Here is a 27768-nt window from a genome sequence, read left to right on the forward strand (position 1 = left end):
ACGTTATTTTTCCCATTGAATGATCGACTCGATCCCTAATATTATACTTTGTATTATTATTTTCAATTTGACATCACCATTTTTCTCTTTCAAGTTAAACCTTAACGTTTTTCAATTGAGTAAGATTCCTATTGCTTTTTTCCTGGTCAAAAAGTTTTTAGTAGAAAATTATAATTAAATTATCCCTTATAGTTTTCTTCTTCGATAAACTATGTATGAATTATATAATATACAAGGTTGAAAACACTTGAGTAATTAAATAAGGCCTTAATGTCAGTTATGACAAATGTTTTCAATAGAGAGAGAGAGAGAGAGAGAGAGAGAGAGAGAGAGAGAGAGAGAGAGAGAGAATTATTTTAATTTTTAAAGAAAACATTATTTTAAGATAGCCTTTTTAATAATTACGAAAATTCATGACTAAAATGTAACCTTTGTTTTCTAAATTTACATTGTGCTTTTTAAAAATGTTACAAAGTGTCCTTCAAAGTAGGCGGAATATACAGTAGGAGAATATTGAAACGTTCACTCGCGCTTTCACTTATTATCAAGCCGTAAAAGGATTGAGTCCTTGTAAACGGACTATCATAAGACACTTCCGGATGGACGAGTGAGCATTATGCGGGTGAGAAATTTAGGTCGGTGCGTTGCTCGTTGATTCGTTCAAAAGTCTCTTCTTATCGTTTTTGTGTAATTATGCAAGTGTCAAATACATACATACTCATGAGATATGCTGTGCTATATTTTCTACCTGTGAAAAATTTTACAGAAAGAAAACAAAACGATTTTTGAAATTCGACATTTAATTTTTTATTTATATTACAATTTAATATAAATAAACATATACTTAAACTATTCGGAAAAGTAAGGATAAATGTAATTTTATTAAAAATGGAAGTATGTATAATCTTTAGCAGTATACTTTAAAGTGTTTGTAGAATGTTTTCCATTAATTCTCTTAGAAAGTCTTTGAATTAAAACTCTCAGATTGATATTAAGTAAAATGAAACTTACAATTAGATGTGTAAATACGAATTATGATCGTTACGGAAGATTTCGTTGGATTTATTATTGCTTTAGACGTTTATCCTTGTTCTACAAGGAAAATAAAATATAATAATATCGTATCTATTATTAATTACGGAATTAATAATTAATTGCAACATTTTAAAGTGACATTGTAACACGTAACATTTTTTCCTTTGTTTCGCATCATTTATAGAATTTTTGATCGTAATATCTGTACAAATTTTAACGCTATTTAAATGATAAATGATATTTAATCCTTCTAATAACGTTAACACAAATTTGACCTAATTAATGAATTATTCAACGAAATGAAAACCATTATATCTCAGTGTGAATAATTTTGTCATTAAATTGATTAGTCATTGTAATTATTCACAATTTAACTATCTTAAGAATGAGTCTGTACGAAGAAAAAGATATTACAATGACTGCATTTATTATCGAACCATAAAGATTTTGTTTATCGTCGATTCCCCTCCCCTCCCCTCCTCCTTCTCCCCTCCCCTTATTTACCCTACTCGTTTCGGTGAAAGCAAATGCCTCTTAACGGTAAAAAAAAGGATCAAAATAGATTATTGCGAATTGAAAATAAGTTCTTCACGCCACGAGTGTACTGAATCTTACCTCTTTTATATAATACATTCGTTGAGAAAGAAAAATAAAGAGAACAAACTCCGGCAAAAGGAGGTGGAACGAGTGGGGGAGGCCAGGGACAGGGGACAAAGGAAAGGGGAGGGTAGTAGAAATGACAACAACGTTGGGTCTGTTTGCACCTTGCTCCGACGTAGAGATGGGTACTCGAAGTTGCTTGATCGCGATGTGCAGCTTATGGTGGTAGTGGTGGAATTGTATGTATTATAGTAGTAATGGTGGGAAGAAAGGTGGCACAGTAGGAACGATCGAGATCGTCAGTAGGTCAGTGGGACGTGGCTCGTGGCCGAGACGAGCGTTGCTCGCACCTTCAGTCGGTCCCCGTCGGCCAGGACAGCCACCTCTGGGCCCGTTCATTCTTCCTATATTGCGCGCGCGCAACCTTTTTTTTTCTTGTCAAAACGTCGTTGAAAAGAATGGCCTGATGAGGATCAACTGTTAGTAAACGCTTCGTTTCGTGCGACAGGTGTGACTCGTCGTTGTTTAGGGTGGGCGAGAGAGAGAGAGAGAAAAAAACAAAAGAATAAAAACGGAGCAAAGCAGAAAAACAAGAAGGATTATCGTAGGACTTGGCGGAGCCAGGTGTGAATCTTCCAACGTTCAGCGATAAATGACAAATTTCTTCTCTTATTTTTTCATTTTCTTTCTAAATATTTGGAATGTTGCTTTATCTTTCTTTTTTCATTCTCTTATACTATCAATATTGAGAAACGTATGTGAGGTTACATCACGTTTGCGGAAATATATATATAATGTATAATCATTAAATTATTTCATATTACGAAAAGGTAGATTGGAGAAAAGCTTTCGAACGTTTAAACATTTTCTTATCCTTTCTTAATAAAAGGCAACGATTTCGAAGGAAGTAGGTCGGATGCGCGTTGCGTAATATCCTTCGGAGAAGATCGGACAGGTAGACGTGCTACTTGTGCTTCCGGCTGGCGACGATTGTTAACAAATGCACTCCCTCTTCTTATTATTTTTCTTTTTCATCTTATTTATATTTCGTGCGTATTTATTTATTTCCTGTCTTTCTTCTATTGTCGGTGACAATTCTCTACAAAGTATATGGATTCAAACGAGTAAAATAATAACGCGAACGCGCGCGCGCGAACTGCATCTTCTACGATTCCTTTTAACTTGATTATATTTTTTGTTTTTTTTTTTTTTTTTATTACAGAGAAAAAACGAACACACGATGGAGAGGACGTGGCGGAGTATACGAAAGAGGGCCTTTATCTTATTGCTGTCTTTACTATTCCTGGCCGTGAGTATATTTATCAAATTCATTTCTATTTATTATTCTTAGATTTTCTCTTCTCGTCGTTGATTTTTAATCATTTTCGGTTGTTGAGATAGTTCAAAATAAAATAAGTAATCATATTTATTTGTAACAAGTTTCCACTTGCTAAATAAGTTTTCTGTAATATCATTGGTACCGTATTAATAGATATATCCTACTGTTTTGTTGCTTGGAACAAAATTATTAGGCTATGAGTGAAATGAAATTAGAAAAGAAATAATTAGTTACCGTTAATTCGTTAATTGTAGATAAAAACGGTTACGCTTAATGGTCTCTTTGTTGCACATGGTATACTACTTGATAATCCAACGATAAGCCCCAGCCAGTTTTATATATTATCTTTTTAGTTTTCTTGAATTCTTTAAGACGTTATCTTTCTCTCTTGCTTTTCTTTTTTCTTTTTTTCTTCTTTTTCTTTCTTTCATCGAACCTCGTCATGCGTTGTCATTGTCGTTGTCATTTACGTTTAGTAGTTGGTTAGCAAGGAGTCCGTTGTACATTTCTCCCTTGGAGTGACAGGACCGGTCGTTAACGCGAACACCGCTACGTTGCGTTCGCGTGAATCCGGTGAATCTATTTTATGAGCTTTTCCTATGGCTACTGGGATTATTTCACGCTCTCCCGCAAATATTGTCCGTGCGTTTATCGACCTCGCATCGTGTTTAATATCCGATGAAATTTCACTAAAGCGAGACCGTGAAGACTTTGCTACAGAAAAATGATCGTAGGCCCTTAATAATGGTTTACTATTTTTTATGATAGATATTTTTTCATTTTTGGTAAAAGTTCATTATTAATTAATCGTATTAACAATGTACAACAATCGTATTAACAAATTATAATAATCGTATTATCGACCATTTACATCATATAGGTTTTGTCAATATGATTATAAAATTATTAAACAATACATAGATATTCTTTTATGACAGATATTTATAATAACAATGTATTTTACTATAACTTGAAATATTTCTAAATAAAAAGAAGAGAAAATAAATTTCGCTAATTTAATATTTCTATTTTGATCATTATTATTTATACTTATAATGTTTAAGCACACTTTTGTAGTCATTAGTAGAAGTTGGATCAAAACGTTTTATTGTTTAATCGTACAAGTTGCGTATCATTTTTTTTTGTTCTTGGAAAACCGGAAAATTCAGTATCACTCATTCATAAGAAAAAGAGAAAAAGAGAGAGAAAGAGAGAGAGCCGCTATCCGTAACACGCCACGTGCTGTTGCTCTGGAATCGATACGAGAAAGAGCCAAGAGGACTCTAGATGAATCCCTTATATTGCCGCAGGCCATCTTTTGTGCTACATATGTATATATATATTTCTATATACAACCAACAAAGCCACAAAATTCGTGGATACATTCGAACGTATTTGCGATTTCTTTTGACAACGAATAATTCCTGATAAACGTCATGATAATAGAACTAACAAAACCATTCGCCCTAGAGAACGTTTGAGTACCTTTTCAAATTCGACTCGACTTTTTTCGAATGCGATTCAATAAATTTATTTTTTTCAAAGACTATTAACATAATAAGCGACATACATTATTTCATTCTTATCAATTGTTATATTTGTTTTGTCTATTTTCTCTTGAATAGAAAAAAAGTTTTCTTATTTTGTTTGGTCAAACGATAACATCATATTCGTGTCTATCAACAATTATGATCAAGCTCGCAACATAGTATCCAGAGAGACTTAATTGAAATAACGTATGCATATGAGTTAATGGGGGAGAGTCTTGTTTCAATTGATATAATTGAAACTATAAAAAAAAACTACAAATAAATTGTAGAATACTGTTACTGTATACTTACGAGATGATGTATGGTCTAGGTTTACTCAAACTTATAGGGTATATATATTGAATAAGTACGATCGAATACGCGATCGGTGCATGAATGAGGAAAGGAAAGAAAATACTGCTGAAGGAAGAAGCTATTTGGCCCGGCGCGCGGTGCGCGGCGGAGCGGAGATAGTAGGTCAACGCGTCGGACGTATTGCCCTCTTTTGACTCTACTCTCTAGACGGTGCTCTCTCTCTTTCTTTCTTTCTCTCGCAACGTATGAGAGAGGTGGCTCGAGACGTGATGCGTAGCGGAGCAATACGTAGCGGAGCGTGGACGATTCTAGTCGACTTGCACCAGAGAGGATCAACAACAACTTCTTTCTTTCTTTCTGTATTGGTGTGTAGTAGCTTTCTTTCTCGGGAAACCTCTCCTTTGTCCTTTTCTAACACTGATCCCCCTTCCCCTAACTCCCTAAACCACTCCCCACAAACCCTTCTCTTTCTGTTTCCGTTCTTCTTTTTTCTTCTTCTTATTATTAAACGTCGTTTGAAACCCAGCACACTTCGTTTTCTCATTTCACGTATTTGAATTTAACTGTTAAATTTTCTGTTATGTTAAATTAATTTTTTATTTAAAATGCATTTATGCTGCATTACATGCTTCTTCTATAACGACGATCGTTTGACTCCCTTATATCAACCGTTTATTTCGACAGTCGTGTATCGACTCTCTATTATGTCTACTGCATTTCCACTCTTTATTTCGACTGTCTTTATCGGCCGCCTATTTTGGCTGAAACCCTATACCTTTTATCCTCCGATTTCTTTCTGCAGTTTTCATCTTACACAGCTTATCGCACCGATTAGTTGTGCCTTTGTCATCTTCATCCGCCCGATAAAGAAAATCTAACGTACGCATGACGCAATAAATTTAATATTTTAACATTAACATTCCGTATAATGTGCAACATTTACGAAAGTTGTAGGCATGCAGTGTTCGTGTCAAAAGTATAGAAGAAAAATAAATATTCTTATGGTTTCTTCTGTTTTTTCTTTTATCTTATAACATAAGGCTTATCGATCAATGTTGTTTAGTTTCTTATAAAGAGAAATAATTAGAAAGTTGTATATACTTTTACGAATGTTTTTGATTTAACTAGTAATATGTAATTCTTTTTGATTGTGATGAGAAAAATGGAAAAATTTGTCGATCTAATGGATCGTTAATAGGCTGAATTTCTTTTTCGAAGATTTCTTTTTTTTGGGGGAAAGAAACAAAGGATATGGTTTTCTATCGGTAGAGATAACTTTTTTGCTTATTCTTTCGCAAGGGAAAAAAGAAAAAAGGGGAAAATGTTAGAATGCGTCGTCATTAGTAGCTTCCGCGAAACGGCAATTTTTTTCTCTCTTATTTTCTTTTTTCTTTATTTTCTTTCTGTCTTTATCGAGCGGATGAAAATGTTTGTAACGTAAGCTTATAATTAGAACGAAACCAACATAGGCCACTAATTTATCGTGGGAGTAGTTCAACGCTAGTTCCCAAATGTCGGCAGAGGCATCCATTATTCTCTCGATTTCTCTGCACTTTCCAGGATATACTGTGTTACATAGATCTGGAAAATAATTTTTTTTTCTTCTTTTTTTTCCTGCTTCATTCTTATGCATTTAACGTAGTTCACGCAAACTCGAATAGAGATTGAAGAATAAAATTTGTCGAGGAGATATGGAAATAAAATTGAACGGCATATAAATCAACATATAATTTGTACCAAATGAATATTAATATTTGTGAAAATTCATTGTATAAGATAGAATTGTGTAATGAAACGATAAAACCACGATTGGTAAATCATAATGGATAGGAAAAAGAACACGCTCTCGGTGGTTCGACACTGAACGTGCAATTTTGCGGACGACCACAAAGAGATGCTTTTTCATTGAATAGGTTGTTTAGTCTCGAGCTTCGTTCGTGATCATCTCGTAATTCGATATTAACGACTTAGAAAATCGAGCCGTTCTCGATTAATAATAACCTTTATTTATAAACTCTTTTTTTTAGAATATATTACAAAATAGATCGCATTAATATTGTATTCGTACAATATTCTCGTAAGGAAATATATACATATATATACCACATAAGTAGACAAATATTTCACAATCAGTCGTATTATTTGAGTTAAAAAATTCATTTAAATAATATTTATTTTCTACTAATTCCAAACAATAATCTTCACGTTACTTCTAGTTGTGATTATTTGACAAAGATGAAATTAGATTTAGAAAATCTTCTTTGCGAATGATTTTTCTTTCCGTTTTTCCGGAAAAACGTTTTACGCGTCCTTAATGCAAGCTCGTTTCGTCTGGTCCGCAAGGGCATGGGGCAATGTTCTCTTTTAATTAAAATCCCAAATGGAGAGTTCTATTCTCAAAAGAAGGCAACACCGGTTAACTCTCCCGACTTGGTTCTCACAGTACGTTCTTTGTGCAGGGTTCCTCTGATCGTTTCCTTTTAATTAGATCGCCTTCAGCTTCTTGCGTTTGTGACATTAAAGCGGTGTCAAACCTTACTCAGGAGTTTCGATTTAAAAGCCGACTTTATTCTAAGCTTTTCGGAGGTGCGATTCGTTAAATTGCCTTCTAGCTTATTAGATGAACGCAGTGGTAAATGAATACGATAAGCTTCAAACGTTAAACGAATAGAATTGTCTTATATATAATGATGATTTTATTAAATTCTTTTTTAATATCACTTCGTAATTTTTTAAACTATTTGAAATTATTATTATTACAAGTTAGAAATTAATTAAAATATATGATAATCGACACGTGATCGAATTGAAACGATTATAAATTTTTCTTCTTCTAGCGATTTTTTCTTAATTGATCGCTTTTTTTCGAATTGTATCATCAACTATATTTAACGTAATATTTTTCATTACATTTTTTTGACGAACGACGTTATTAAGTATACAATAGTTGTATTATTGTAAAACATGTGCGTGCGTGATACGCATGTTGCTCAACTTTAACCAACTGACTTGGCCTACTTTTTCGCTATCATAACCGACGACGACGACAAAGCAACGACGACGATATTTTCTTTTCTCTACGGTTTAATAGTTTCTACCATTTTTTTTAAAGAAAACGAGTCAACGCATTCGTTAATCGTTTTCTAAGACTAAACGAAAATACAATTTTTTTATGATCGCTTATCTCTTTCTTCATATTTTATTTTCGTTCACTTTCACAATCAGTAATAACATTTGTAATATTATTGTATATTCCAGTCGCGCTATCTAAATGGATAATTTTAAAAGTGGAAGTAACTAAACGGTAAACTACTTACGAATGTTTGCGATAATTAAGTATGAGCCCGTTTGGTATGTGCGATTTAGTGAAAGTGTGTCCGGTGTAGGAACAATATGGCTAGTCAGGTCATCCGAGGATAACAATGGAAAAGTGAAATCGTCGTTAGCTTCTTACTACTTCTCCTTAGTTAACATCCTTAGAAATTTTTATAATTCGTTTTAACGATTTTCATCTTCCTATTATTATCCGATCGATCCGCTTCCAATTCAAATTTTTCATTTCATTTTTTAAAATATGTCTACCAAATTTGCAAGAAAATGTATAATCGTTTACAGAGTAATGTAATAAACATTATACCGATGATTATTTTACAATTGTTAAAATAACAAGATCAATATAGTTATCCTCTTGATTCTTATTTTATATTTTTAGTACGAGTATAACGGTATGAAATAATATAGTTTCATATTTTTTCAAAAGTTACTTGGAGTATGTAATAATTATTTCTTCTTGGATGAAACTTTGTTGAAAGATATTGCAATTATTATTAAAATATGAAATAAAATTTGATCAGGATTCTGGACCTTTGTAAAAAGTTCTGATTTCGTAGGGTCGTTCAATCACGATTCTTAACTTTCTGTTGGGAAAGTCTTTGTAAGCGGATCGAATGCAGGTGTAAGTAGAACAAGACGGTTAGCAAGTATGCGTACGAACGACCTGGTGCCAATGAAGGTGCGAACCGCGTATTTCCTGTTCAACGTGAATCGGCCTCCTCTGTCGTCCGCCTGTGACGGCACATCTCGACTGATCTCTTTCTTTCTCTTACTCTCTCTCTCTATCTCTCTCTCTATCTCTCTCTTTTTATACTTGTTCGTACTCCTATAGAGTCTATGACTCTTCGCTCCAGTTTTTCTCCTTTTGATTAAGGATTTAACATTTTAATCTCAATTGTCAACTCATACGTATTTGAGATTCGAATATGTTTTACAATTAAAGATTAACACGTGTTCCATTTTGTATACCTATATATGTTCGTTTATATATTTCTCTAGATTTCTCGAATAATCGCAAACGTCTTTATTAAAATTTCAATTGAAATCTGTAGATGAATACGTGTGTTGAAACTTATGTTGAAACCCCTGCGCAAACGTACCTTTATCCGTAAGACCAGTCAGCCCCGTATACAGTTATCTTAGAACGCGTTTTCTTTGACTTCCTTCTATTTCTTGCATTAAAAAAACCATGTTACACATGCGCCCGCTAATATCGAGTTTATGAAAATATTCGAATCGAATATCGTTGAGTTTTAGAATTGTTGTGAATAATTTAGAACAGTTTAAAATATTAGTGTTTTGTTGAATTAAATCGTAGCATAAATTTTGTATTTTCATATTTAACAGTTATATTATTTTCTATTACCTGATTAAGAGTCTATAATGGTTAATATATTATGAATATCGCGATATTTTTTATAATGTAAGATATTAATTGCAGTATTAAAATGATAAAATTCTAACCAGACCGGTTCAAACAGTCAGATATATATGTACATAGGTTCAGCATAATTGAAAGAATGTGTATGATTGGATATTTTATCGGGGAGTTGGTCAATTTGATTTTTGACGATAAATGTAAATGTTTAGTGGCCTTAATCGATCATCGATTTGGATAAGTTAAGAGGATTCTACCTACCTAGCGCATACATACATATGTCAATCGTATTAACCTAGAATGCGAAATCGCCTACGGGGCGTTGGTTGTGCTTGGCTGCCGGCATTTTTCTTAGAGTTCGAGTCCTAAATCTACGTGAATCGAAACGCACTGTCGGTTACATGTATATGTATAGTTATACACGTGTAAGTATTTTCTTTTCCGAAAGCGATGAGAACAAGTCGAACTCGTTTTTCTTTGGAAACTTTGTAAAGAGTCAGACTAATCGTCGACCGCACATGTTAGTACCTCGGTTGTTCTAGTACGTATCTAGAAAAGCGGCCTTTTCTATCTAAGGGTAAGAGCACTAGCAAACAGTTACAGCCATGCTCCACATTAGAGTGACTCACTTCGTCAGGTTAGAACCTGACAAAACGTTTTACCACTGCCAATGAAACCTACGGTATAGCGTTTCATCAACTTCTTTTAAGCTTTAAATCGTTAAATATAATCGAAGATTCTCATTGATTATAACTCATTGATTGATAATTAAATTAAAACATCAACAACACAAATATTCTGATTGATATTGATCTGATATTGATTCTATTGATTTATCTTGATGACGAATAAATCGATATGTTTCATATAGTATAGAGTTTACTCTTAAAAAAGATTGGTATATTAAAGCAATATTTGGTGTTTCTTTTTACCTCAGTTGTTTAACATAAGAGAACATTGTAATCTAAAAATCTATTAAAATGTTCAGATCGTCAAATTTGCGGGGATAGACGTCAAGGTCGGTAAAAGAGAATTCCAAGGAATCACGGACGTAGAGTGTTCGCCGAGTGATACGCAAGTTCGATTAGCATTCCACGAAAGATTGCAATGGTCGTTGACGCTCAATGAATTCATAATGTTAGTTTTTGCTCCGCTTTGTCCATTTCCATGCGATCGTTCCTCTTCAAAAAGAAGGGTCCTTAACACGTATTGCCTAAATTTTTATCGACTTGACCGTCTTTTTTGCCGTTATAATAGCCAAGTGCATTTCGAAATGCGTCGAGCGGATTTTTAGGACGTGCCTTGTAGGTTTAGGGCATTGGAGTAGTAGCTAGTTATACGTGGAAGTTAGCGGTACAATGAGATATCCTTACAAGAATTTAAAAATTAATATTATGTATATTTAGGTACATAGTAACGAGTTAAGAGATAAAATATTAATTACGTACGTGTTTTAATATTACATTGCATGTTTGTTATGTTTGTAAAGAAAATAATAAAATGTACACTTAATGATGTATTTCGTTCATATATCACATATTCTATAATTTATGCAGTAGGTTAATATAATATTTAAAGTACATAAAGATATAATAAAATGATGAAATTTGTAGGGTGTAAAATGCGAAGCACCACTTGTCGACAGTAGCGCTTTGCCATTGGAGCACAGATCGGTTTACGGCCCACCAGCGCAATATGGACCTCCCACATCGCACGGAGCGGAAGAGAATTGGCCTTTGGCTTCACCCGACACACCGCAGATAAAACATCTACAGGTGCAATGTGAGAAGACGCATATGCGGGTCAACATCGAGTTCGATCGACCTTTTTACGGTATGATCTTCAGCAAGGGCTTTTATTCGGATCCCCATTGTGTTCATCTAAAACCAGGCACTGGCCATTTGAGTGCAACTTTTGAGATCTTCTTGAATTCGTGTGGCATGACGTCTTCGGCAAATCACAACGTAGCCGCTTACGGAGCACCCACGCCATCGGGTAGTTACGTCGAGAACACAATCATAGTTCAATACGATCGTTATGTCCAAGAAGTCTGGGACCAAGCAAGAAAACTTCGTTGCACTTGGTACGATTATTACGAGAAGCAAGTAAACTTTAGGCCGTTCCAAGTAGACATGTTGCATGCCGTAACAGCTAACTTCCTCGGTGATAATCTACAATGTTGGATGCAAATACAAGTCGGCAAAGGACCATGGGCCAGTGAGGTATCTGGTATCGTTAAAATTGGACAGACTATGACTATGGTATTAGCCATCAAGGACGTAGAAAATAAGTTCGATATGCTGGTCAGGAACTGTGTTGCCCATGACGGCAAAAGAGCACCGATTCAGTTGGTCGATCAGTACGGGTGCGTCGTCAGGCCTAAGATCATGTCCAGGTATGAATACAGTATCCTTGCTTTGCTCATTAGCAATCTATGAATAACGATCGATAACAATCGCTTTATCCTTTTCATTCAAAAGGTTCCACAAGGTGAAGAATTTTGGACCGAGCGCTTCTGTCGTCAGTTTTGCTTACTTCCAAGCCTTCAAATTCCCCGACAGTATGAACGTTCATTTCCAATGCGTAATTCAAGTCTGCCGTTACAATTGCCCCGAACTGAAGTGCGGTCATCCGGGCTTGGAATATGGTGCACCCGCTGCTTCCTTATCTCAGGATTACGGTACTCCGGTCCACCAAAGCGTGTCCTCCGAATATGGACAACCCCCATTGCCGGAGTACAGTGTACCACCTGCTTATCCCGATCCCAGGCATCCTAGTGGACCAGCTGGAGCTTACAGGTGAGACAAATTTTTTTCATTTTCTATTCATTGCATTACGGATGGAAAATATCTATTGCCCATATTTATGCGTTTATTTTTGTGTCTTTAATCCATCAGTGAGCCAAATCCAGATGTAGTCCCAGCACCTCAAGCGCAAACGTCCTCATCCTCGCCAAGTTCAACGCCTGGCGATGCGACGGCGAGTAGTTCACCTCAGAGCTCTAATGATAACATACATCTCCCTCCGCCTCCTCTACCCGGTCACCCAGTTGGAGCTTATCAAACTGTCAAAAGAAAAGGTACGGCCGGTTCAGAGGAGCTCGAGGGTAACCTAGCTACTCTCGGAGGCCGACCAAGGTCGGTCGAAGGTTTTCCAGCCGAGCTTAGGGGAGCTCGGAGACGAAGACACGATCGTTTGGAGGAAGACGATGACGTAAGTTGCGATTATATTGTTTTAACAAATTTTCGCTATTTATTCATATTGATTTTTGATAATCCAATAGAAATATTCGCTTCTATACAATTATTATTTATTATTTATTCGACAAGGATTCAAAACATTAATTATTATTATCAATTTGATTTCAGACATTCTATCATACAGTCTCTCTAGTCACGAATCATGTGTACAAACGAGCTGCCCAAGAGATGACGGACGTTAACACGTCGAGAATTATTCAAGTAGTAGCACCTGGTGACGTGAATTTTGCATTGGGAACGACGAATTCTAACAACGATACCACTGTCGTAATACAAAACGCCAGCGCTTCGACTGATCCTGAGACGATTTGTATGAGTTTGCCAGGCTTCGTTGGAGGTCTGGTGATGTTGCTATTAGTAGTGGTCGTAGCATCTCTCGTTGCTGCTTTCCTCTTCGTCAGGGTACGCTCGGTTGATCGGAAGAACGTTGCAATTGGAAGTACCTTCGTTCATCCGGCCTACGCCACTGACAATTGTACCGTACCGAATCCTGAGTTCATCAAGGTCGCCAATTGAGAAGACGTTCTTACGTCTAACTACTCGAAGGACCTCGAATAAGGACCTCTTATGAGGATTGGTTGGAAGGAGGGTACGTCGACGATCCTAAAGGAAAGGACGAACCCTTGGGACCGCTCGTCGAGACGTTATTTCGTTCACGACTCGAGATTTATCGGGGATTCCATCTCTTTATTCTTTTTCTTATTTTTCTTTTTTCTTTTTCTTTCTCGCTTTTTATTTCTATCCGTTCTTTTATTCTCCCGTTTCTTCTTATTCGTCGCTTATCGAATCGCTTCCTTCTCGGATTCTATCTCCTTATCTCTCTTTCTCTCTTTTTCTTTTTCTCTTTACGTACGATCAAATTCTCCACAGAGATATCAAAATACTTCGAATAGAAATTCGGTCATATCGATTTTTGAAGTCGAAGGAAACTTCCTCGTTCGCGTCGTGATCAAATTTCTCGGATGTTAATCGATGAGAAGAAAACTCTGATGTTAGGAAGCATTTTTGATAAGCTATGCTTAAATCAAAGTATTTCTACACTTCTCGATATACTGTGAATATATATATAATTTATTTCTTTTGTTTATTTATTTTAAAATAATAAGCGAAAAAATAAGATCGGTAGTTTTCACGATCGATCGAGAGAACACGTAATCGAGGTAACGTTTTTCGCCGAGCGTGTCATCTTCTATGCTAGGTGGTCAATACACTTGCGATTTTGTCAATGAATTTTGTAAGATCGCAGGAGTATCGGCTAAATTAGTTTTTTATAAACATTGTACATAAATCGCAGGCTATCGGAATTGTCTTTTGAAACTTTTGACAAATTTTCGCACGGAATCCTGCGCTTTCGATCATCACCCGTGTACACTTTCTTATTTATATATACATTCGCTCACACTCACTCACTCACTTACTCATACATATACACATGTATGTAAGATTTTTTGTTTTAAATCGAACCTTTTAATATTTCCCTTGAATAGTGTAATATGAACAAATTTGATAAAACTAATTTGAATTTGTTCGAAGATGAAAATAAAACAAATTTGTAGTTTATTTAGGCTATCGGTGTCTTTGCGATCATATTATATATTTTTTCTTGTAATAATATGATAGCTTAAAACAAAATAAATTTGAGGATAAAAAATATCAACACATGTATGTCACATTTAGATTCTATCACGTAACAATTTGTCATGGCACTCGATTCGAGGAAAATGTGTACTTTAATATATTCGATTTAAATGAGACAATTCGTACATGCATATTTACATATTATACATGTATATCAAATTGTGTGTTCTTGTTTTACTTGAGTTATTTCGTATCACCTTCATGGTAGCTCAAGACATATCGCAAACTTCGTGATTTGTCGCCAACACAGAAAGTTCGTCCAAGTTCGCTTTATTTGGCGACTTATTTTTATTATTATTTTAGAATTTTTCTATTTATTTGTCCTCTCTCTCTCTCTCTCTCGCGATATTTTTATATTATTCTTAACAACACGAATACTCTTTCTTCTCTCTTTCTATCTTTCTTTTTCACACTCAATCATCATTTTCATTCTCAGCCATTGATCGATCTAACCCTAATTTATTTTTTTCTCACAATGTCGATTTTGTCCTCTCTTAATGTGGATACTTTTCATAATACTTCGTTTAGCGTTTAAGTTATAACGAGAAAAAAAACAAAGAAAATATTCCCCAGTTTAGGGAATATTGCATTACGTATGTGTTTTAAGCACAATCCATAATACATAAGGACAGATATGGTTTATATTCATTTTTCTTTTTATTTTAATTTATTTGTTCATTATTCTTTTGAAAAAAACAAAGAACAATTAAAAAGGTACACGAAAATACAGGTCAGAAATGAATGTACGATGAAACGTGTGTCATCGATACTCGCGAACTGACTTTACATTTATTGTACGTACATATATGTTTTATACTGTACGCGTAACAAAATGATAACGAGAATGCGTCTACGAGAAATTATATTTTCGATTATTTCATTATTATTTTAATTATATTGATCATTTTTATCTATACGTTTACCTTGGCATTTGTGTTTATTTCTTTCCCGTCAATACTCATTACACACAAAATTCAGATCAAACACTTGTTCAAACATTATTCAATTCAATTAATTAATATAAATAACAAGTTAAAGCTTTCATATGATTGACGAATGGAGAAAATCACATGTACATGTAAATACATGCATGTAAATATGGTGCAAGAGTATGGGTTTGTATGTATAATATGTAGATAGATACTAAATATATAATATAAATACATTATTTTTTTATGTAAAAAGAATACAAGCGATCGATTAGATATATGGAGTCGTTAAACTGTAAGACTTAAGTATTATGATTTTTAATGATCGATCATTAGTTTCAATATTCGATTAATTAACGGTGTAAAAATTAGACTCGATAGTTACGCAAAAAGTATAGCGAAACGAGCAGGTATGGTAAATTTAATAGGCAACTACATAGACTTTATTGATAGAACATTATATACATTGTAGATCGTTGCAAATGTTGTTGCTTTATGAGTGAGGATAGACAATATGGAGAAGGTCTTACGGTAACTACCTTCTCATGGTAATTTCCTTTACCTTGTAAGAGTCGATAGAGATGTTATAGTTCGTTGGGTAATATCATGTTTATCATGGGAAAGGTGGAAAATCTATCTCGAGTGCTTATTAAGGTATGTATATTGTGTTAAAAATATGTTGATGCAGTAAGGAATTTAATTACTAGATACTATAAAGCATTTTACAACACTTTCGAATTTCTCCATTGTTTAACTTTAGTTTAACAGATTAGGTTAAAAAATAATTATTTATATATACTTTTTAAATAAGAGTTTAAATAAGAGTACTTGACTAACATCGCGAATCTTTTAATTATACATATCTATATACTATATTTGATTACTCTTGATTAATCGTTCTAATTGTATTACTATCGGTTCCTAAGTTCTTATTCCAACATTTCTGGAATCTACATCTGGAAGAAAACAAACGTATATAAAAAGTTAAGTAATTTTATGAATTGTATCCTAATGTATCGTAATGTATGTACCTTTGTACAGCTTTTTTCCAATCTATCATGTCTTCGTAGTATGAAGTCAATTGTTTATTATAATCTAATATTGTTCCTAACTCTATCCTATGATATATATACATATATATATATATATATATATATATAATATCATTCGATTATTTCCAAACAAATCTGCATATTGTCCTAATTATTATTCTACAATACATACCTCATGCTTCTAGTGCCAGAAAAAAATTTTAAACTGATATTTCTACGATCAAGAATTCGAAAACTTAGATATTTGTTTAACTTCAAACAGATTATTTTTATAATTTTGTTGTCATCTTTCAATCTGACCAAGAAAGAAAAAAACCTTAAGCAATAATTTATACTCTAACGTAAATTGATTTACTTTTTTTATTGTATGCGTACCCAGATTTGAGATATTCCTTACGTTCCTCGACAACAGCAGCAGCAGCAGCAGCAGCAGCAGTAGTAAGATTAACAACGGGTTTTCGATCAACACTCGTGATCTCCGTTTTTTCTCTCATCCTCGGAGTTTTTGTGCTTGTTAATAATAATTTTTCTAATTCTTTCGTAGATTTTTCCTGTAAATTTTATCATGTCGTAACAATGATTAATTATTAATGATATAGTATAATAAATTATTAGATGATATATATATATATATATATATCTACTTACAAATATATATTTAATATTATGATAAGTATATACCAACCAAATATACGTTTTCTATGATAGGTTCCTCGACATTGCTACTCCAGGTCCATAGAAAAGGCAATCCTCCGGGATTATCCTTCCAAATACCCCCGATCTGATTATAAGAAAGTCTGTGGAGATAATCAAGAAAGAGGGTTATAGATTGTGATTAAAAAAGCATTGATTAAAAATACTAAAATTTCTTTCCCCTTTTCATTTTTCGCTTTTGCATTTTTATTGTTTTTATTAAAAATTTTTTTTTTTTTTATTTAATTGTACGAACCTCGTAGTGCCATTCTCGTCTAGAATTATACCGTTGCCGAGACTATCGAATATTGCAATTAATTTTTGCTTTTTCTCGATACCCACAAAGTCGTTGACTCCTGGTGTGAACACGGTATATGTGTCATCTTGAAATTCATTAAATTATGAGTACTTTCCTATCCTGTTTTTTTATCTTATATAAAATATAAATATGTTTAAGGAATTAAGTTCGTATAAAAAGTAAAATAAAAGATGAAAAATATCGAGGATGTTTTGAGTAAAGCAAAGCATATTAAAATACATATCTAAATCTATATAAATGAAAAAAGAAACAGAGAAAGAATTAAAAGATAAGGACAAATCTGATATTTGATGAATATTATATACGAATTGTAGCGGTAGATGGGGATCAATTACGTTCTCGATTTTTCGGTTTGTCAATTTTGATGGCTATCTGACCATTGGGATAAAAAAGTTCGGCCGTTGCTGAATCGGGGTGGAAGGTCAAGAAGGGTGTGACACCATTTTCGTAATATCTTTTATTTTTGTATCGGTTTTTCTTGAACCTGAAGACAGCCAAGAATAGACACGAGAGAAGAGTATTACGATTAATTGCGACAAATTGCAGAAGTTCGCTCATCGTAGTAAATTAAAACGCTATGCTTCTCGCTAATATCGTCTTATTAAGTTTCGCTATCCTTCTTCCTCTAAAAACCCCTACCACTTGTACCTTCACCTTCGCCATTGCCACCCCGCCCCACCCCATCCCATTCCATTCCGCGCTAATTGTTAACTCGTTAGTAAGTAATAGAGAAGTTATTCTCGAGGAACAATGTAATAACGAGAGTTAACGAGATTCCGGCACGTTCTACGAGCTCAACCTTCTTTCGATCTTTTATAATGTAGCACGTCGTTTATGGAAATTACCTATTTTTTTTGTTTTTATCATCTCGTCTTTCTTTATCTTTTCAAATTAGAACCCTTTAGTAAAAGAGTTTTAATGTAAATCCCCGTGATATTACACGAGCACTTTAATTTAATTGCGAGTACCTTTCGTTTACCCATATGTATATCTTCTTATTTTCATAGTTATTTTCAATATTTTTTTTTCGTTTTTTTTTTCCTTATTCGATGAGCTAACATTTTATTTTATGAGCGACCAATGACATCTGCATTTTCTACATATGTAAATATCCATTAATTTTGTTCATTTTAATTTCATTTAGGCCGTGATTGCATTTTTTTTCTTTTCTTAAAGGGGAAATTATAATACAAAATATAGCAAAAGAAAGAATTCTGGGCGTTCTCTCGAGCTTCTCGGGATGTTGTAGGCCGTAACTAACGAGCAAGTATAATAAAATATTGTATAATGTGTAATTCTTAAATACCATCTACATACAACAAATGTTAAAAAATGTGAAATTATTATAATAGAAGAAACCGAGACGGAATGGAATATCGAAATACAAGTGATTATCGAAATGCGAATTGTAAATATATATGTACCAGTTCAAATGAGGTTTTGCCATCTTGCTTTCGTAGAGAGGTATTTTCCTCATAAATTTCCTAATAGGCAATACGGTCCAACCAAGCTTCACGAAGTGCTCGTCCGATAATTGGTATTCGATCGTGTTTGGAGAGCCTACAAAGTAGGAATCTCTCTAGGATATGAAACAGGATATATGCATACACACGGATGCCATTACAAATCACATTATTCGACTATGCGGCGAGTTAATTACGAAATATGATTGGCCAACCACTCGAAGGAATCTCGATTGACAATCGATCGATCGTAGTACACGCGTACTTTCGTTTCGAAATGTACTTCGTTAATAATTCTTTTTTTATTCTTATTTTGTATACCTTTTCTTTTTTTTGTTTGTTCTTTTTTTTTTACCAATATCGTTTTTACAGGATTGCGAAGGAATCGGTCTTATATTCCAATAACGTGACTCGTTCGTCCTTGTATAATCTTCATTAGTGGTTAAACTTGAATCCATGAACTTGGAACCTCTTGATTTAGTGCGCTTTATATCCTTATCATCGAAACTATTTCCAAGTACTGAATTAAACGTTGACTTTTCTGTACCTAATTGTAAGTTAAATAATATCATTTTATCTTTTCTCTCCCACTCCTCCTCTTCTTTTTCTCTTTATTTCTCTTTCAATCTTCTAACTACAATTATATTTTATTCATTCGTAAAACTTCGATTAAACAGGGGAAAACAAAAAAAACGAAAAAAGATTATAAGGAGAAACTGCATTTTACTTATAATACCACTGTGATTGAATCAAATTTGTATTGATTAACAAATTATCGAATTGCAACGAACTTACGTGGCGAAATGTGATTAATGATGAAACAAAAAAGATTTTGCTAAGTAACGCGAAAAATAGAAAGAGAAGGTAAAAGAAAGTATTTGGTTGGTATTTTACGCTAAATAAGGAAAAATGCTAACCCATTTGATTGTATTTTTTTTTAGATGGAAGATTTGACACTTGGTCATTAGCCTCGTATCTCTTGGGAACATTCATTCGTTTTTCACGATTTGTAAGAAATTTTGGTTCTTCATCACCGTCACGATACGCCCATCCGCTTTGCCTGTCAAGCACATCTCCCTTTTTCGGCACAACTATCGAGCCCATTTTATTTCTTTTTCCTTCTCCCGATCGACGATAAGTCTTCTCAGTCTTTCTACGAGAAGTCATTTCTTCGTCCTTTTTGATCTCTTTCCAGCCTCCTCGAGGTCGGCGTATAAGAGGAATTTTTTCATTCCTACGATCATGGATCATTTTGCCAGGACGTTCCTGACCTCTCCTCCTATTCAATCTCCCTCGAGAATCGTCCTCCTCTTTTCCTGTAACCTTCTTTCTATCTGTTTTTATCTTAACATCCTTGAAGTTATTCACTTCGAACGAATCACTTCTTTTATCTGGACCAATTCGATTTTTAGTCAAATATCTTGCGTCAGATTTATCCTTTTTTCTAATAATATATTCCTCGTCGTGGTCATCGTATTCGTTAATTGGGTATTTGTGTTTGTGAATTCTTTTCGGATCCACGTAGCCTTCGATTTTTTCTTCGTTCTGATAAAATAAGTCTTCGTGGACAAAATATACAGCGAGATTCATTAAATCATAAATTCTTTATATTTAATTAATAAAACGAGTATTTTTTTAGATCGATCAATTGTTATAAATTCTTATCTTACCCATGATCGATGTTTGGTAAGATAGTTGCCATCAATGGAGCTGCTTTTAGGTCGTTTCCATTGTTTCCACAATCCATGGAGATGTTCAGCATCTTTGCAAAAAGATTCGTAGCATACCGGAGGTAAAAACTCGAATCAAATGAAAAATAATAATTAAAGATATTAATCTCTATCGATTTCCATAAAATTAATGGAATTAAATAAATGCAAAAGATGATTTACCAAATAACGAACTGCGTCATTGATAGCATCTTTACAAAATCCACAAAGAATCTTACGTTTACAAAATACAGTATCACCATAATGAACTTCTCTGTAATCCCTTACACATTTCATCGGGATGCGAGATCTTGAAAGATATATATGATGTTGTTAACAGTCAGAAAACGTTTTTAAAACGATCGAAGGGGTAAAATCAGAATAAGTTTGGAAAGAAATCCTTTATTCTGATGTAAGTAATTTTTTTTTGTCATTTCATGGTTTAATTCCTGTTTATTATCGATAAACGTATTTTCATTTTAAATCGATTGATCGACCTATCAAAATTTTTAACAAGCATTTGTTTTATTTTCGACGAAATTAATCGATTCATTTTTAAATAATGATTACACGATGAGAACAACTTTCTTGCTACTTCGTTTGATGTGAGTTTGAAGATCTATTAATAAACAAGATATAGTGGCACTACCTATACCTTGTTGGAAGAAATGTATTCACCAATGTTGGGTATAAAAGACGAAAGCAATTTTCTAACAGTTAGCCTTACCACGACAAAAGAGGGGAAAAAAGGCTGCCTTTCTAATATTTATAGAAGCCTTTATGGCGCCTTATGAAATTTATTTCCCTAGCAAACAAGACTCCACACTTTTATGCACTCTTCTCTCTTTCGCTTCATAATGAAACAGCGATATTGGTTTGAATATGACAAGAAGTTGGGGGAGAGAATAGAGAAGTGTAAGAAGTATGGTAGAATGAGCGAGATAGTTATAACGAATTAAACGTATCCTCCCTCCTACTCTAGTCAAAATTGATATACGACGAACATCGTTGAAGTAAAAGAAGGTCGTTGTATTTATCTGCAATTGATTATATCTTTTCACGTGAAACTATGAAAATATTTAGTAGAGTTTAAAATCTATATCGTAATGACAAAAGTATCTTTTATATCTAACAATTATGATTTGGAAAAATTCGATTAACTTAACTAATAGTATAATTATATAGATCTGTTAAAATAACAAACTAGTATATATACTTTCATAATCTCTAACTTGAATATATTTTTGAAACTTGACATTGATTTGATATAATTGTATCAGATAAAAAACAATCTTTACTATATTTGATTTTATTCGAATTACTGCAATAGTTTAAAGATACCTACAACTCGACTGTAACTATCAGAGTTTCAATCAGTAGTATTTTTATTTTATTAGGAACTTTTCAAAGTACAGATCGTGCTCGTCCAGAAAGTTTTTGAAAAATCTCTCTTTTTCTTTCTTCTATTTTTGTTGCAACCGTTTTGCATTGAGGAAATGCAGTTTAATAATCAAAGTTTCTCGTATCACATATGTGAAAAGTTTGTGAGTTCGCGTCTTCTGTGTAACCTTTTTTCTTGGTTGCATCTGGATTCTTTTTACGATTAAGATCGATCATTGGTTTCCCTTTCACATAACAACCTTCATACCTTTTGAAATAACCATTTAATTATATTTTTCTTTAGCCGTTTTGTTCTTTTTTAGTTTCAAACGAAACCTCCACCAAAATAACATGTACTAATCTTTAGTAATATTATATTAACTCATTTTAATATTCTTTTATTACCTCATAGATATTACAATATATATATTAGTTATATCGTTTGTAGTTTCAAACGTAACCTTCACCAAAATGACGTGGACTAATCTTTAGTAATATTATATTAACTCATGTTAATATTCTTTTATTATCCCATAGATATAAATATTGTAATTACAATACATTATAAACATTCAATAGAAAAAAAATATATTTAAACACGGCGAGGGAGTTTAATTCTCGCAGGGAATGCACTTTTGGAAGTTTTATAACTTCCTAGCCTAAAGTGAAAGAGAGAGAAAAAGAGAGAGAGGGAAAGGAAGAGGAAAAGGGTCTAGAAAGGAACACTTACATCTTCCTTGGCATACTACATAGGTTGCTTCTCGACGTAATGTCGCGAGAGACGCGACGATATTAATATCGTTCGTGGACGGAGTGGGACGATACGCGATGTGTGTGCTATGGTATGTGTTATACGAACGGCAACGGGTGCAATAATCGTCAGAGGTAACGAAGCGAGTCTACGTTCTAGCATGCGAGAAGCGAAATTATTTTCTAGCAAGAGAATTTAAATACTCTTCGCTTTGTTGACTAGCAAATCTGTTAGTATTTATGATACGATAGCACATGCTTATGATTGCAATTGCATGCACGTTCGTTTAAAATAGAAAAAAGACATTCTGACAAAACGTGGAGATCACTATGATTCGATGAATCGAAAAAATAACGATAAATGATACAGATCTAAATTTTCGAAACTAACGAATCAGATTAAAAGGAAGATAAATTGTTAAAATAACTAATTGTTATAATATATAATAATAATTATATAAAATAATAAATAACAAGAATATATATTAAAGTAAATGATAACTGATATAGTAGAATAACATATAAGTAATAACTGATAGAAATACAAATATACAAAGAATTATAGACAGAGATTATCAAACAGACGTAGATTTACTTACAGACAGAACTTAACAACTTATCAGACAGAGAATCGCTTAATTTGACTTATATACGTGTATTTATACTAAAAGTAACCTACGCCCTTTTGGAGAGGGGCAGGGAACATATTAATCTCATTGGACTCCAGCATCTACCGGAGGTGAGTGGAGGTGGGGCCAAATCGGAAAAAGCTCGGTCTCCCACAGTTTTCAATTGTTACCGTCAACGGTCCTCTCCTTGGTAACCATCAACGGTTTTTAATAAGCAATCGTCAACGGTTATCTCCCTAGCAACCGCCAACGGTTTTTCCAGTTGTTATAAGAAAGAACTGAATATTAGTTTTATCGTCTACATTTTCAATATTTTACAATCAAATTTTATGTATTTAGTAGTATTGAATTTTGATAATTTTTGATTAATCTGGCAAATGTACAAAAATGTTATCAAAAATAAGTGAAGCAAAAGGAAGAACTAATAGATTTACTATGAATGGAGCTAAATAATAAACGTAAATTTGAACGAAGAAATAATATCAAATATTAGCTCTTTTGTAATAGTAATCTCTATTACTGAATAAGGGAAGGATAAAGAATCGTGTATAGAAGGTATATACTCAATGATTTATACGGATTTTTATATTTTACAATCGAGATGACGACTATATTGAGTAAAAAAAATTCTCCTAAATGTTATTTTTCTACTACTAGCGTCTACTATTCACTTTCTTTTTCTCTATCTCGGAACTCTTCGATTATTATTGGATTTCTTTCTCTTCTTTCTTTTTTCGTTCTGACATTTGAAAAAGTTTCGATAACGTTTCTTTCTCGTTAATATTACGGCTCAATTCAAATCTCTCGAGCCGACGATCGTTAATTAGCGTCGCTCGTGTTCAAATTATTCGTTCGAAAGGAGTGAAAGGCTCATATGTATTCAAAATGGCGAATATCCTTCGTTAGTACTATTTTTCCTATACATTTCAATCACTATTCTACCTCATATTGGAAAAAAATATATATTTTTTCTTTCGTTTCGAGCTATAACTCAAAATCAAGTTTACAATCGTGTTTCTTAGAGTTTTCAAAAATATATGTGCTGATAATGAAAAGAAGAACAACGTTGAAACGATAATAATTAACAATTTCATTATTATGAAAATTTATCAAAAGGATTGGTTTTTTCTTTCTTCAAAACTAACACGGACTTTCCTGATTTCATAGAGTGGTATCTGTTGCGTAGCGACGCAACGTAAGACATAAATCATTTTCCAGCACTGTTCGGAACTGTAAAAACTCAACTAAAAGATGAAGAGAAATATTATAAACCATCTCGAAGGCCATAAAACTGGTAAACAAATCCAGAGATTATTTGAGAGGTATCGGTGCGACGATACCTTCGTGCGTCATTGGGCTCTTCGAGTGGTCTCGGTTTGCTACGGAAACACATGCAATCCCACAAAGAGAAGTAATATTCCTTATCCTAGACAAAGTTCCTTTGTTCATACTTGCCACTACCATACTTATTAGGAAATATTAGTTTTTCCATCGGTGGTAGATTTTTCTGCTATTGGTCAATCAACTTAAGGAAGGGATTTCGAAGACTGATTTTTTTCTATAAAAGTCCTCGAAAAACCTGCATCATCACCATTACTGCCACTAGTATTTTGGAATACGCATTCAAACATCATTTAGACAATGAAGAATATATTGACTTCTGACGAAGCACCATAACCGCAGAAAAAAGCGCAAGCAGCCTAGCAACAACTCACGAATCTACAAGCAACGCAATCATCAAGCAGCTCACCTTCGGGGCATTGTTCTACAATTAGCAACGCAACTACAAGCAGCTACGCAACAACAATCAACAACGAGACAACAATCAACATCACATTCTACAAAGATATTTTGCAATAAATAAATACCATAGAGTATCGATTAAGGCACCAGTACGCAACTGTGTCCATGGATATGGTCAATCAGTATGGACCCCATCAAAGTGCATCTTTACAATAACAAACTCTGGACGAAAACTACATTGTTGGGTTTAGTTAAAAAGCTCGATAACCAGAGATAAGGCGGAATCGAATAATTCCCTAGGGGCTACCGTAAAGGATAACCGTAAAATCTAACTGCAGGAGGCTATCTCACTCTTTTTCTCCCTCTCCCTCATTTACACCTTTTCGAGCATAGTTCGTGATCGCTATTGTTACCAGTTCACTGGTCGTATTCGGACGATCGTTCTAAAGCGTAAGAGCACTTTCGTGAGATGAGCTCGTCTTCTAGGAGAAAAGTGAGAAAGAAAATTCTCTCTCTTTTTCCCACTATTTTTCCTATTTATCTCTTTATAGATTTTAGTCACGATAAACCATTTTACGTAGTCTAACCGAATTTCAGATTCATTTTTTGTCTAAATATTCAAGCACGAAATTGAATATTTAAATAAACGATATATTATTATATTACTATATCGAACGGAAGATTTTGTTGTTTTACCGGTCCACAATTTTCAAAGAGCTATTATTTTCAAAGTATCTGATTAATTCTTATATTTCGATTATGTCGTTCAGGCATATAAATAAAACAAACAAAATATACGCCTGTCAAAGTAAACACTCAGAATAGAATGAATACACGGAGTGAATATAAAGACAAAATATTTCAATATTTTCGTATGGGTAAGTACCCGGCTAACTCTCCTCCTTAGTTCAATTTAGGTGTTATATTCGTGAAATAAATAATCCCGTAAGAGGAGATGCGCGATTCGTCGTTGGAGTCTTTGATAAATCACCGAGAAAGATTTTCCGTTGGTGGTGGTGGCGGTGGTATAGAGGGTGAGGGCATGATTCACTCGTGGCATCTCTTGGAAGGAAAGGAAGTACTTACCAAGACGACAGCTAAGATCCCTTGATTCGGGATAAAACGGGGAGTTTCGGTAAGGCGAGAAGGGACGAGTGATGACTCGGATAAGCGACTGTTTTATCTCTCTTTCTCTCTTTCTCTCTCTCTCTCTCTCTCTCTCTCTCTTTCGTAGCACGAGAGGGTTAGCACGATATGACGCGACGCAGGTTAATAAGGTGCACCTCCCGCTGAACGCTTTCAAACTTTGCATCGACTTTGATTAGACTATCCTGCTAATGACGGGGGATCGACCGACGTTTAATCTAATATTCAAAACTGTCTGGGACAGCTCGCGTAGGTTTGCTACATTAACAGATCGGATGAAAATGGTGGTAAGAGGGATTGTTTGAGCAATTGCCACCTCTCAAACATTTCACGTATTTATTTTAATTTCGTATTGAATATATATACAACGAAATATAGTATATTTTTCTTTGTTTCGATATTTCATTTATTTATTTGAAATATTCAATAATTTTAATTATTCGTTCGATTTGATATTATTAGTAATTGATATTTATCGTTAGAATACTAATTTTAATTATTCGTTCTTTATTTATCTTTCTTATTTACAGATCCTTTTTAAAAATAAGTTACGTCTTAATTAAAATAAACTCTATATGGTGATAGAAAAATTAAATAACATTAATTGGATAGATGGAAAAATTTATGCACATATATGTATTATAAAAAATTGAAAAGATATTATTTTTTATAATCGGTTTATAAGACGAGGGATTGGCGAGAGAAACAAGAGAGAGAGAGAGAGAGAGAGAGAGAGAGAGAGAGAGAGAGAGAGATGCTTCTATTACGGTTTACAACCAGAAACGAGATCCTGTTATCGTTGTAGGAAGGCGTGCGTAATTACTCGTACTACGGAAACCCTGGTAACGAGCAAAACGTCCCGAATCCGTCAAGACGGATAAGTCGTTTGTAAACGTTTTCCTCTTGTCTTGCTACGAGATCGCAAAGCCGAAGACGATTAACGCGTATCAGTCGAATAAAAATTTTCTTATTGCATAATCCAAAATAATTGCAAATAATATTGATATTTTTGTTCTTCCAATAATCAATTAATTTTATCCTATATATTTCGAATTTATGATATGTTACTATCATTTTACAAAAACGTTTACAATATTTAACGAATCAACGCGTAAATATCTATTCATTAATTATAAAATAAAATATAACACATGAGATCAGTAGTAAAATTTAATAATAATTTAAAAAACAATGAAATATATTTATTATTAGAAATAAGAAGACATCGCATAAAAAATAAGTATCGTTAGAATTCCGGTAGCTCATTCGCTGTAAATAGTACACGTAGATATGTAAAATTTGTCTGGCGCCTTCGGGACTTGCAATTTTTCTTTTGTCCTTATGTGACGTGTAACAGGGACACGGTAGGTACTCTAAAAAGACGTGCAAGGGAGAAAAGGAGAAAAGAAAGAAAGTAACGGTTCAAGCAACGTCGCTAGTCTTTTGTAAGAATGCTTCTTTACCAGAGGGAGTAGCGAATAAAGAAGGAGAAGGAAGAGAAAGGGAAAGAGAAAGGGAGAAGAGCCGA

At 33.8% G+C, this 27768-nt stretch overlaps 3 protein-coding genes across 11 annotated transcripts in view; 1 reads left to right on the forward strand and 2 right to left on the reverse strand.

Annotated features, from left to right (window-relative positions):
- The window catches only part of dyl (transmembrane protein dusky-like), a 38469-nt gene extending 23126 nt beyond the window's left edge, over positions 1-15343 (forward strand). For 7 of the 9 annotated variants that reach the window (XM_089173096.1, XM_089173097.1, XM_015330922.2 and 4 more), the window contains 5 exons: positions 2858-2944; positions 11143-11924; positions 12010-12327; positions 12427-12742; positions 12898-15343. In XM_089173096.1, the coding sequence (XP_089029222.1) occupies positions 2858-2944; positions 11143-11924; positions 12010-12327; positions 12427-12742; positions 12898-13305 (1911 nt within the window). In that variant the 3' untranslated portion in view covers positions 13306-15343. Of the gene's footprint in view, positions 1-1761; positions 2260-2857; positions 2945-11142; positions 11925-12009; positions 12328-12426; positions 12743-12897 lie in introns of those variants that run through there. The other 2 variants (XM_015330927.2, XM_089173100.1) reach the window with 2 other exon arrangements.
- LOC149032489 (uncharacterized) lies at positions 14827-18867 on the reverse strand. Its single transcript, XM_089173129.1, has 7 exons — positions 18845-18867; positions 17756-17904; positions 17358-17484; positions 17076-17205; positions 16784-16959; positions 16581-16724; positions 14827-16474 (listed from the first exon to the last, which is right to left on the reverse strand). The coding sequence occupies exons 1-7, from the start codon at positions 18865-18867 to the stop codon at positions 16351-16353; spliced, it is 873 nt and encodes a 290-aa protein (XP_089029255.1). The 3' UTR covers positions 14827-16350.
- Positions 18868-18935: 68 nt separating this feature from the next.
- Positions 18936-20473, reverse strand: LOC149032490 (uncharacterized). Its single transcript, XM_089172889.1, has 2 exons — positions 19801-20473; positions 18936-19403 (listed from the first exon to the last, which is right to left on the reverse strand). Exons 1-2 carry the CDS (start codon positions 20471-20473, stop codon positions 19192-19194), a joined length of 885 nt encoding a protein of 294 aa, XP_089029015.1. The 3' UTR covers positions 18936-19191.
- Between the last annotated feature and the right edge of the window lie 7295 nt (positions 20474-27768).

Source organism: Polistes dominula, unplaced genomic scaffold (assembly GCF_049000335.1).
Source record: "Polistes dominula isolate Pdom_NZ unplaced genomic scaffold, Pdom_raw_medaka contig_22, whole genome shotgun sequence".
Taxonomy (NCBI): domain Eukaryota; kingdom Metazoa; phylum Arthropoda; class Insecta; order Hymenoptera; family Vespidae; genus Polistes; species Polistes dominula.

What these genes read in the sequence shown, in the direction of transcription:
- LOC149032489 (XM_089173129.1), bottom strand. Translation starts at nt 18,867, where the DNA reads ATGGCAAAACCTCATTTGAACTG. An exon ending in AAGGAATATCTCAAATCTGG is followed by an intron (nt 16,725 to 16,783) that starts GTACGCATACAA and finishes TTATTGCTTAAG; the next exon opens with GTTTTTTTCTTTCTTGGTCA. An exon ending in TCTGGCACTAGAAGCATGAG is followed by an intron (nt 16,475 to 16,580) that starts GTATGTATTGTA and finishes TATATATCATAG; the next exon opens with GATAGAGTTAGGAACAATAT.
- LOC149032490 (XM_089172889.1), bottom strand. Translation starts at nt 20,473, where the DNA reads ATGAATCTCGCTGTATATTTTGTCCACGAAGACTTATTTTATCAGAAC. An exon ending in AAAAAAATACAATCAAATGG is followed by an intron (nt 19,404 to 19,800) that starts GTTAGCATTTTT and finishes CGTTTAATTCAG; the next exon opens with TACTTGGAAATAGTTTCGAT.